This window comes from Apodemus sylvaticus, chromosome 5 (genome assembly GCF_947179515.1).
Source record: "Apodemus sylvaticus chromosome 5, mApoSyl1.1, whole genome shotgun sequence".
Taxonomy (NCBI): domain Eukaryota; kingdom Metazoa; phylum Chordata; class Mammalia; order Rodentia; family Muridae; genus Apodemus; species Apodemus sylvaticus.
In genome coordinates this window covers 70,998,754-71,011,152 of record NC_067476.1, presented here as the reverse complement: position 1 = coordinate 71,011,152, position 12,399 = coordinate 70,998,754, and the positions used below count along the sequence as shown (strand labels likewise).

Here is a 12,399-nt window from a genome sequence, read left to right as displayed (position 1 = left end):
GTATTTGGGAAACAATCTCAAGGGGCTAGTATCATTTATCAGGAACAGTTTCTCAGAATTGTCTCTCAAAATTTCAGGGAAAAGCTGGTGATTACTACAGGAACTGGGCAAGATAAATCGATCATGAGGAGGTGAAGTGGAAAGGAGTTGTTATGGTAACCTAACCACAGGTGAGCTTCATTTGTTCTAGCCCACCCAGGTGAGCTCTGTATGAACTGACCATCTAGCTTATTTGGCTAATTGTCTTAGTCAGGGTTTCTATTTCTGCACAAACATCATAACCAAGAAGGAAGTTGGGGAGGATAGGGTTTATTGAGCTTACACTTCCACATTGCAGTTCATCACTAAAGGAAGTCAAGACTGGAACTCAAGCAGGTCAGGAAGCAGGAGCTGATGTAGAGGCCATGGAGTGATGTTTCTTACTGGCTTGCTTCCCCTGGCTTGCTCAGCCTGCTCTCCTATAGAACCCAAGACTACCAGCCCAAAGGTGGAACCACCCACAAGGGGCTCTCCCCACTTGATAACTAATTGAGAAAATGCTCCACAGCTGGATCTTATGGAGGCACTTCCCCAACAAAAGCTCCTTTCTTTGTGATAACTCCAGCCTGTGTCAAGTTGACACACAAAACTAGCCAATACAATTGACCCCTTGTCAACTTGACACACAAACACATCACTATTAAGCCTCAACCCTTACTTTCTTATTCATCCCCAAGATCTAAATTACTTTAAAAGTCCCACAGTATTTACATATTAACAGTTCATTCACCTTAAAATGTCCAATATCTTTAAAATTCAAAGTCTTTTAAAAATTCAAAGTCTTTTAACTGTGGGCTCCACTAAAATACTTTCTTCCCTCAAAAGGGAAACATAACAGGGCACAGTCACAACCAAAAGTAAAACTCAAAGTCCAATGGTTCAATGTCTAGGAGCCAACTCACAATCTTCCAGGCTCCTCCAAGGGCATGGGTCACTTCTCCAGCTCTGCCCTCTGTAGCACACAGCTTGTCTTCTAGGCTTCAGCTGTCTGTACTCCACTGCTGCTGCTGTTCTTGGTGGTCATCTCATGGCATTGGCATCTCCAAAACACTGCTGACTTCTACTGTAATTAGGCTTCACCAATAGACTTTCATAGGCTCTCTTCATGGTGACCAGCCTCTGCTCCTATGCATGACCCCTTCAAGTCCTGGGCCATCAATTGCATCTGAGGCTGCACCTTCACCAATGGCCTTCCGTGGCCTCTCACTGTGCCAAGAGTCTCAGCTGCTCTTCATGACCCCTTCATGCCTTCAAAACCAGTACCAAGTCCAGCCACAGCACAAAATACAACTGTGGCTATCTCTGGAACACACTCTCTGTGCTCTCAGAAAATACTTCCAAGATTTCATCTCAGTGATGCTGGTCTCTTCTTAATCACCACTAATTTCTTGCCTCCAGCTAACCAGCATCAATAGTCCCAGTAACACAAAGGTTTGCTTTAGTGGTTCTGGTATCTTGTTACTCACAGCTGATTCTTCCATCCCAGCTAACCAAAACGACAGAATCTTCACACAAAACATGGCCACTGTAAGAGTCTTTAATCTTTCCTCTGAAATTTTATAAGCCAGGCCTCCATCTTTTGCACTGTTCTTAACATTGTCTTCCAAGCTCCTACAGAACTTTCCACTGAGCTCTTAATATTCTAATGGTTTTTCTAGCTCAAAGTTACAAAGTCCTTCCACAATCCTCCCCAATCCTCCCTGACCAAAAACATGGTCAGATTGTCACAGGAATACCCAACTACGCATGTACCAATTTGTCTTAGTCAGGGTTTCTCTTCCTGCATAAACATCATGACCAAGAAGTAAGTTGGGGAGGAAAGGGTTTTTTGAGCTTACACTTGGACGTTGTAGTTCATCACTAAAGGAAGTCAGGACTGGAACTCAAGCAGGTCAGGAAGCAGGAGCTGATGCAGAGACCATGGAGAGATGTTTCTAACTGGCTTGCTTCCCCTAGCTGGCTCAGCCTGCTCTCTTATAGAACCCAAGAGCACTATCCCAAAGGTGGTACCACCCACAAGGGGCTCTCCCCACTTGATCACTAATTGAGAAAATGCCCCACAGCTGGATCTTATGGAGGCACTTCCCCAACTGAAGCTCCTTTCTCTGTGATAACTCCAGCCTGTGTCAAGTTGACACACAAAACTAGCCAGTACACTAATCTTTAAGCTAGTACATTTCCTTCTAAAAGCAAGCTAGAGAAAGCAGGCTAGAAATGGCTGAAAAGAGGGGGTTTTGAGATCTAAGTGAGAATGGCTTCTTGCATCTCCCCCTTCTCTGTATTAAAGAGAGCAGAGGTCAGATTGCCATTGATGGAAAGCAGATGAGGCACTAAGATAATGTTCTTAGGATCATCCCAGTCACCATCCATTACCCTTTTCCATACCTGAATGTCTCCACTAGCATTTAGAGACCTCTGTCTTAGGTGGGTGTGGTCCTGGGATGGTGCCTGTCATCGGCCACTACTTAGCAAATTTATTGTTTATTGGTGCCTTGAGCTTGTGGGTGCCTTCTGGAGTCCTGGCTGGAATCGCTGTGACAGTAATTCTCTCTCTACCAGGGCACTCAAGTGTGCCATTGGGCTGTTCTGTAACTCTCCTGGGGGCTGGGCAGCCATCTCTCAATCCTCCATAGTCAAACAATTGTAATGTATCTGAATGGGCTTGCCTGCCAAGTCATCTACCTGTTGTTTAATTAGGGCAGTGAGTCATTTAAAAGCTTATGGTCCAAAAGAACATAACAATAATAGACCTATAAAGGGTCCTAGGATACTGGGTAAAAGTGTAGTGAGCCATGGAGAGGTAGAAAACCAGTTTTTATACCAACTTTCTTTCTGTTCTCTTTCTCTTTTATGTTTTTCTAGTCCTTCTCTGACTTTTATCTCCTCTAACTTCTGTTTTATTAGCATAGAAATTGCATTCTTCTTTTAAAGCTGCACAAAGTCCGCCCTGTTGGAGGAATAGGAGATCAAGTCCTTGCCTATTTTGGAGGACAATCCCAGCTAGGGAGTCTGCAGAGTCGGAGAGATCATTTATCCCCTGCTAAAGGCATTGGACATCTTGATTGATGGTGGCACTTAGCTCTGTGTACCTAGAGTTAGAAAGAACAAGGGAAGAAATACCTGTCCCTGCTCCCACAGCTCTGAGGACAAGTAGGACAGAGATAGTAACAGCAGAGATAGGTTCTCTGCAGGAGTGGCTTAAAGAGGTGGAGTCTCCAGTGGATGTGGATTGATCCCACAGGTGAAAAAATTCTTCCGAGTGATAATAAACTAAACAAGGAACCATCTTAACTCAGGGCTATTTCCATTTTTTTTTTGATTTTGAAAAACCAAGGTGGAGAGGCAAGGTGAAAGACCATCAACACACACCCAGCAGGTTCCCTCCGGGGGGAGGTGGAGGGAGAATAAAAAAATTACCAGGAGGGGGAAAATAGGTTTCATTACACAAATGAGCATAAACTGAGGGGACATTTTTTCCACTATAGATCACAGAAAGTCCCAGGCCAGATATTTCAGTTAATGAAAGAACTGGCCAAGCACCCTTTTGCCAATGACAGTGTCATGGATCATTAACATGGAGGGGATCACCAAGAATGGCAATTCCTTTATAAAAGGGTGGTTGGGAAGGGTATCACAACCAGCAATCTTTAATAAGTTTAGGGGAAGTTTTAAGTAAGATAAGAAAAGTCTGATTAACTAAAGAAAGTTTAAGATTTTTAGTGGGAGCTGGCTGTGGGGTGGTATAGGCAGAACAGTGGCTGATGGCCTAGCTGGTGGGCGGAGGGCAAATATAGAAGGTAGGGAGGTGCCTTTAAGAGAAGGAGCATGGGTAATGTCCTGGTCAATTCCTTTAGGAGGAATAGGACTAGGTACCAACACAGGATTAGGTCCCATTTGGACTGGATGGGCATGATGTAAAGGCTCTTTAAGGAGCTTAATAGAGAAAATAATATCTGCATCAAAGCCAAGTACATAGAGGTGAAGACCCCATTTATAACCTTTTTGCTAATATAGATTGGAATATTTTGCATAGGTGGTAAACTTAATTTGTAAAGGCTGGGGGAATCAGTATCATGGTCATCAAGCAGTCCCACAGAGCAATAGTTTTAAAAACTGCATGGTATTGGTGCAGTGACAGGCAGGTCGATCAATGGAATAGAATTGAAGACCTAGAAATGAACCCACACACCTATGTTCACTTGATTTTTGACAAAGGAGCTAAAACAATCCAATGGAAAAACGATGGCCTTTTCGACAAATGGTGCTGGTTGAACTGGTGGCTAGTATACAAAAGAATGCAAATTGATCAATTCTTATCTCCTTGCACTAAGCTCAACTCCAAGTGGATCAAGGACCTCCACATAAACCAGACACACTGAAATTAATAGAAATGAAACTGGGTAAGAGCCTTGAGCAAATGGGCACAGGGAAAAAAATTCCTGAACAGAACACCAATAGCTTATGCTCTAAGATCAAGAATTGACAAATGGGAACTCATAAAATTATAAAGTTTCTTGAAGGCAAAGGACACTGTCAATAGGCCAAAATGGCAACCAACAGATTGGGAAAATATCTTTACCAACCCCACATCTGACAGAAGGCTAATATCCAAGATATACAAAGAACTCAAGAAGTGAGACTCTATAGAACCAAATTATCCTATTAAAAGTGGGGTACAGAGCTAAACAAAAATTTTTCACCTGAGGAATATCAAATGGATGAGAAGCACCTAAAGAAATGTTCAACATCCTTAGTCATAAGGGAAATAATCAAAATAAACCTGAGATTTTACCTTACACCAGTCAGAATGGCTAAGATCAAAAACTCAGGAGACAGCAGCCACTGGTGAGGATGTGGAGAAAGAGGAACATTTCTCCACTGCTGGTGGGATTGCAAGCTGGTAAAACCACTCTAGAAATCAGTTTGGAGGTACCTCAGAAAACAGCATAATACTACTGGAGGACCCTGTTATAGCACTGCTGGGCGTGTATCCATGTTATACCACTCTAGCATGTAATAAGGACAAATGCTCCACTATTTTCATAGCAACCCTATTTATAATAAACAGAAGCTGGAAAGAACCCAGGTGTCCCTCAAAGGAGGAATGGATACAGAAAATGTGGTATATTTACACAGTGGAATACTATGCAGCCATTAAAACAATGAATTCTTTAAATTCTTAGGCAAATGGGTGGAACTTGATATATCATCCTAAGTGAGGTAAGCCAATTACAAAAGAGCACACATGGTATGCATTCACTGACAAGTGAATATTAGCCCAGAAGCTTGGAATACCTAAGGCACAATTCACATACCAAATGATGCCCAAGAAGAAGGAATAACAAAGTATGCATTCTCTGGTCCTTCTTAGAAGGGGTAACAAAATGCCCACAGAAGGAAATACAGAGACAAAATGTGACACAGAATCTGAGGGAAAGACCACACAGAGACTACACCACCTAGGGATCCACCCCATATACAGTTACAAAACCCTGACACTATTATTGATGCCCACATGTGTTTCCTGACTGGAGCTGGATATAGCTGTCACATGGGAAGCTCTGCTGGTGCATGACAAATATAGGGGGGGGGGGCACTATCAGTTAGCCATTGAACTGCATCGGGTCTCCGATGAAGAAGCTAGAGAAAGGACCCAAAGAGCTGAAAGGATTTGCACCACCATAGGAAGAATAACAATATGAGTCACCCAGTACTCCCAGAGATCCCAGGGGAAAAACCATCATCTAAAGAGTACACATGGAGTTACCCATGGTTCCAGACGCATAGGTAGCAGAGGATGGCCTTTTTGGATATCAAAGGGAGGAGAGGATTTTGGTCCTGGAAAGACTTGTTGCAGCAGTGTAAGAGAATACCAGGACAGGGAAGCAAGAGAGGGTTGGTTGGTGAACAGGGATAGAGGAAATGGCTTATGGGATCTTTGGGAATGGGGGAACCAGGAAAGGGGACAACATTTGAAATGTAATTAAGAATATATCTAATAAAAAATTTTCCTCAGAGCCTTAGAGCTTCTTTGATAGAGTCTCATTGTAGACTAAGGCAGTGCTGTGCTGAGTTGTGGTTGGGTAATGGGGTAGTGAACCCTTTGTCTTTACACAGGTTCACATATATCTTGACATCCAAGTATTTTATCATAATTTATGACAATAGATTTTCATTAGTCTTTGGAATTGTTCTTTACATAGTAAAGTCCATGTCACTTGGAAGTTAACTACTTTTGTTGTTGTATCAGCCAAGTCTTTTTGCCCTGGAGATTATTCAAGTAAAGGAACCTTTTCAGAGGAGAATTCTTCATTTGAATTTGATCCAATATTTTAACAAATAATTCATAATTACCTTTGAGTCATTTATATGTTCTTATATATTCACGTGTAATATCAGTTGCTTTGACAAACTGTGGAAATATGAATATGATTTAGTGAGTGCATTTTGAAGACATTTTTTTCTCTGCTCAGGAGAAAAGTATGTCACTTACAGTGTGAATCTGAAATCTAAACCTGTTCATCACTACATAGAACTAGAGTAGAGAGAGATACATGGAACTCATTTTACATCCTTCATGTGATGTCTTTTCTCCCTGCAATTTACTACAAGGGGAAAAATTCACATAATCAATATTAGCTTGTTTTTCTTTTTTATATTTGAATTGAATCTTTTTTTTACTGCTCCTTTCAATGTTGGTATTGGAAATTCTTATTTCCCCAAATTTGGTCAATTCATAGTTGTTCAAATGATAGCATATTTAATTTTCTTCAAATATATTATGGGGGAAGAATGTTCAATGAGCTTTGAACCTTAATGGTTAATGTCATACTTAAAGGTCCTTAGATAAGTTTTCAAAAGTATATTCACAGATTTATGTACCACAGTAATCATCTGTAAAAGAGGTCTTCCTTCACCAATGAGAAATTCACCAAGAAATCCAACATGTGAGTTCTTAAGCTAATAGAGCAAGTAAGGTGGGTAAATACTTTTGTGATACATAAAGTATAACTAATATTTTAAATATTAGATACTCCCCCAAAAGACATCTGAATGGGAAAAATGTTGGAGCATAGAAATTAATCACAACTATGTTCGTTATGTTATAGCCTGATTGTTACAATGCACCCATGAAATCAACGTTTATTTGTTATGGTAACCATACAAATTCAATTTATTTGACATTGATTCATGTTTATTATATTTGTACAGCATGTTACCAAAGACATGTAGTTTATAAGGTACCTTTATATGAGAAAATTTAGCCACATTTATAAGAATATTAGAGTATAAGGGAACAAATATATTTATTTATATTCTGTAGCCTTTGTATGAGGATTTATGTATGAATCTTCAACTGATGATTATAAAGATATTAAGGAATTCGTGAGGTAAATCCATGAATAGAGACTGCCGCATCTACTATCACTTAGATCCATATAAATATTAGCATATTAATATGAGCTTAAACTATGAATTAGTCTTTCAGAAATGTGTTATACCTTTATTGAATATATAGTGTAACTAGTCTATAGTTTTTATAGTATCAAATACTTGAAAGCTATTGAACGTATATTTCAAAAGCTATCTTTTGCGATATTATAGGAATGTTAAACTGAGTAATAGTATATTTGGCCTAGGGAAATATAGCCTTGATAGTTAAAGAAGCACTACTTTGTGGAAGGTAATATGTGAAAGCAGAAACAGTAGATATAGAATATTTTACTTATACCATTCAATAGGTGTACTGTTTCAAGCCTGAGAATTCTACAAGTGCAGGTAACCTGAATCAGATATTGGTAGAATTGGGATGATACACATAGAAGGGCCTTTATGGTTAGTTTCTAAATGAAGCCCAGATTTGTGTCATGTGTCCACTCCCACATCTACACGAATATACTCTGCTGTTTTCTAGACAAGATAAATTTCTGGATAGAAAAATTATCTGTCTGTCTATCTATCAACTATCTATCTATCTATCTATCTATCTATCTATCTATCTATCTATCTATCTATCTATCTATCTATCTATCTTCCCTAAGGTTTATATGGCTTTAAATTTAACTGTACACCTCAATAGTATTCATGAATTTTAATATATATCATATCACATATATTTGTGCATATTTGTAATTAGACTTAGAAAATGATGAGACATATCTTTTCTTTCAGCAGATATAGAATTTCTCTTTGAGGAAACTAAACACACACACACACAAACACACACACACACACACACACACACACACACACACACACAAACTAAATAACATCATATTTTCTGGTCCATGGCAATCATCTTTATTATGTGGTTGATTGAAATGATTTATTTTCCTTGGTCATGGGAGGCACTCAAAAGCATTGATAACTGGTATTATCTATATAAATTTTATAATGTACTGGGACAGCATCAGAAGGCACATTGCACCCGAGTTCATGATAGTTACCAGTAATGACATTTCTGATGCAAGAATGTCTAAGAACCTCTCTGGATACACAATTTAAACCCATTCTTTTAAGTTTAGTGGGCTGTCTGTAAATGTTACAAGCCTTTGATAAGTGTACACAGATGTTTAATAATGCAATAGCAATGATGAGCTGGATGGCTATAGATATCCACATGATGTTTTAAATATATTCTCCATAAAACAACTCACATGGCACCATAGTTCACGTTAGTCACCAGTGATGACATTTCTGTAGCAAGAATGTCCAAGAACTTCTCTGAATACCATTAAAGACAATTGAAGTCAGTATTAACTTTTCACCTCTCATTAGTCATTGGTAACCAGTTTTCAATAAATCTTAATATGTTTTGTAATATTTGCAGGACTCTGCATATCTCATAAAATGTAGATAGAAGAGAAAGAGATAAGGTTACACTCCTACTATTTAGTAGTGCCCTGGAAATGATTTTGACTGCATCTCTTTGAATTCTTTTGATTTTCAGTGAAGATGGAACTATATTTTTAATTATATTTAGAAAAAGATGAGACAAATCTTTTCTTTCAGCAGATATAGAGTTAGTCTTCAGAAAGGATTTTGGGACTCTAAACACTGAACTTTTTGACAACTCCCTACCTAAGAAGACATACACATTACAATGCTCTACTTTGTCTACTTCTGCTTTCAGTTTTTACATTCTGCTCTTTCATAAGCTATGCAATTCCAAAATTTCTAATAGTAAAGTAGATTTAGCTACTGTTGTTGGTCACATTAAGTGATTATAGCAGGCTACTTAAATGATATTGTTTTAAGTGAGCATAGTGTGTTAGGAATGTATTGTAAAATGTACAGGATGAAGATTCCAAAAAGACGTGGCAATCTGAGATAGATAACCTAATTCCATAAGACATCAGTGTAGTATATAGTAATGTAGTTAAAAGACAAAGTTTAAATTCAATGTGAAGATTGTAAAGGTGACAGTATTCTATGAAGTACATACAGATGTCTAATAATGCAACAGAATCAATCATCTGAGAGATCATAGATATCCAGATAATGCTTTTAATATGTTCTCTGTAAAACAACACATTGAAACAGTGACTCTGTATTTCATGATACATTTTAAAACAAATATTTATTTTATGTGAGTGTTTTTATTCATGTATGTGTGTATGTGTACCACATGCATGCATGGTGCCATGTAGGTCAGAAAAGATAATTGAACCTATGGTAACTAGTAGGCTGTGGACCATTATGTGAGTGTCAGAATATGAACTAGTATCCTCTGTAAGACAAACTTATGTTTCTAAATCTGAATAAAATCTCCAGTCCTATATTGAAGACTGTTGACATATTGGCATTGTATTTCTAAAATTCAGGTGCCATTTTTAACATTTCTAACATGTCTGTCAAAAGGAACGTATTTTAAATAGTAAGTTTATGTATAGGAATGTACTGCAGAGATACAGTGAGATTTAAAAAAAACCCTTTTACTTTCATTCACAGCTAAAATTTCCATGGAGGAATAAAGTCATCAACAAAATTAAAGATTGCTCATGAAATACCTACTGTATGTTCACCATTGTAAAAGAATCAGAGGCAATGAATTTCATGTTAAAAAGTATTTATAACAACATACATATTTTGCAACAAGTCTTGTTTGAACTCTCATCTCTGAAATAAGCCTCCTAAAAAGGTCAATGGGAGAGAACCACAATGTCACAGAATTCATTTTTGTGGGTCTTAGTCAAGATCCTGCTGGGCAAAAAGCATTATTTGTCCTGTTTATACTTACTTACATTGTGACAATGCTGGGAAACCTGCTCATTGCAGTGACAGTGATTGCCAGCCCTTCCTTAAACTCTCCAATGTACTTCTTTCTTGCCTGTCTTTCAGTCCTGGATGCTCTTTATTGCAATTCCATCTCACCAAATTTGATTATAGACTTATTATATAATAAAAAGAATATCTCCTTCAGAGCTTGCATGTTCCAGCTCTTTGTAGAGCACTTATTTGGTGGTGTTGAGGTCTTCCTTCTGGTGTTCATGGCCTATGACCGCTATGTGGCCATCTGTAAGCCACTGCACTATTTGACAATTATGAACCATCGGGTATGCATTATCCTGTTGCTGGTAGCTGGAGTTGGAGGCATGGTTCACTCAATGATTCAAGTTCTGACTGTGTATAATCTTCCTTTTTGTGGTCCCAATGTCATTGATCACTTCATGTGTGACATGAATCAATTACTGGGACTTGCATGCACTAACACCTACTTCCTTGGCATCCTTAGCATTGCCAATGGTGGAGTAATCTGTGTGGGAATTTTCACCATTCTCCTAGTCTCCTATGGAATCATTCTAAACTCTCTTAAGACTCACAGTCAGGAAGGAAGGCACAAAGCTCTGTTTACCTGTAGTTCCCATATCATGGTGGTTGTCTGCTTTTTTGCTCCCTGTAGTTTTATATATGCTAGACCTGTCTCCATCTTTCCAGTTGATAAATATATTGCTGTGTTTTATACAGTTGTTAGTCCCATGTTGAATCCATTGATATACACCTTGAGAAATTCAGATATGAAAAATTCTATTAAAAAGCTCTGGTGTAAACTCTAACAACATAAAATAAGATTGTTTTCTCACTGAATATGTTATTAACTTCAAATTAAAACTTAGAAATAAATTTTAACAAGGGATACTGTGCTTTCCTCATGTAGGCATATTTTGTTATACTAAGTCATTGAAAATTAAGAATAAATTTTCAGTTGAAATTATGATAAAGTTAATTCTGAGCCTTATTAATTACTGATTGGACCTACAGAATGTTTAGAAGATGAAAACAGCTATGGGACTCTTTCATATTACAAGTAACAATAAAACAAAGTCACATTGAACTTTATTTTTCTCAAGGAGCATTGAGGTGAGATTAGAAAAAAGGCAGTGTGGGAAGTTTTTAATCATCCACATTCATGAGAAAATTAAAAAGACTGATATATATATTTCAAGGATTAAAAGAAAGCTTTTGAGATAGCAATTTTTGACTAATGTATCAGTATAGTGGACTTGTGTGTCTATTTCCTACATAATGCATTATAAGTGTTGCCCATCCTTACTTTTAGAACTCCTCACTTTTATTCTTGAGTATATATAACAGTGAAGCTGTCTAGCGCTGATGATACCAGCACTCAATAATTTCAATGGCTCATTTGCTGCTCAAATTGAATCCTATATCCTGAATACCACATTAAGCTGAAGTGAGCACATATTTCTATATCTTCATTACCAATTAACACATTTAATAATTATATTTTCAAATAGCATGTATCTGATGTTGTCTACATGTTGGTGAAGAATTTTTCACGTTGTTTTGCTGTATATCCTTGCTTTTAAATAAATATTGTTTTATTCAGTGTCTACATTATGCTGTTATGTAAACATAATCTATAATAAAGAAATTACTCTAGTAAAGAAATTATTTTTTTCAGTATCTCACATGCAGCTTTTCATATGTTTGCTCCTTACAAACCTAGTCAGCCAAAATCCACTATTTTAACATTACTGCCAGTACAGTTGAGTTTTATTACCTATAGTTTTATATGCATTCACTAGAGAAAACAAATAATGCATTCATATACATAAGAAGAAAAAGTCTGAGCCTATAGATTGACATTGTGTTACAACATCCATTAATCAAGCTCCCCAGTAATATATGTAGTTCATTTCTAAATTTTTTAGGAACACATTTATATTGTAAAAATTGCTGACACTAGTTTCTATATCTTTCTAATATTATTACTAGATCATTTCTCAAACTTAATCATTTTAACACCACATTTATATATTTTTAAAATATATTTTGATATTTTATTAATTTCTGATAATGAATGACATTCATGGCACACAAATAATTTTTAACAAC

General features: G+C 37.4%; 1 protein-coding gene across 1 annotated transcript; it reads left to right on the top strand.

The window, feature by feature from the left end:
* Nucleotides 1-10,184: 10,184 nt before the first annotated feature.
* Nucleotides 10,185-11,096, top strand: LOC127684416 (olfactory receptor 4A8-like). Its single transcript, XM_052181344.1, has one exon. It carries the CDS (start codon nt 10,185-10,187, stop codon nt 11,094-11,096), a length of 912 nt encoding a protein of 303 aa, XP_052037304.1.
* The last annotated feature ends 1,303 nt before the right edge of the window (nt 11,097-12,399 follow it).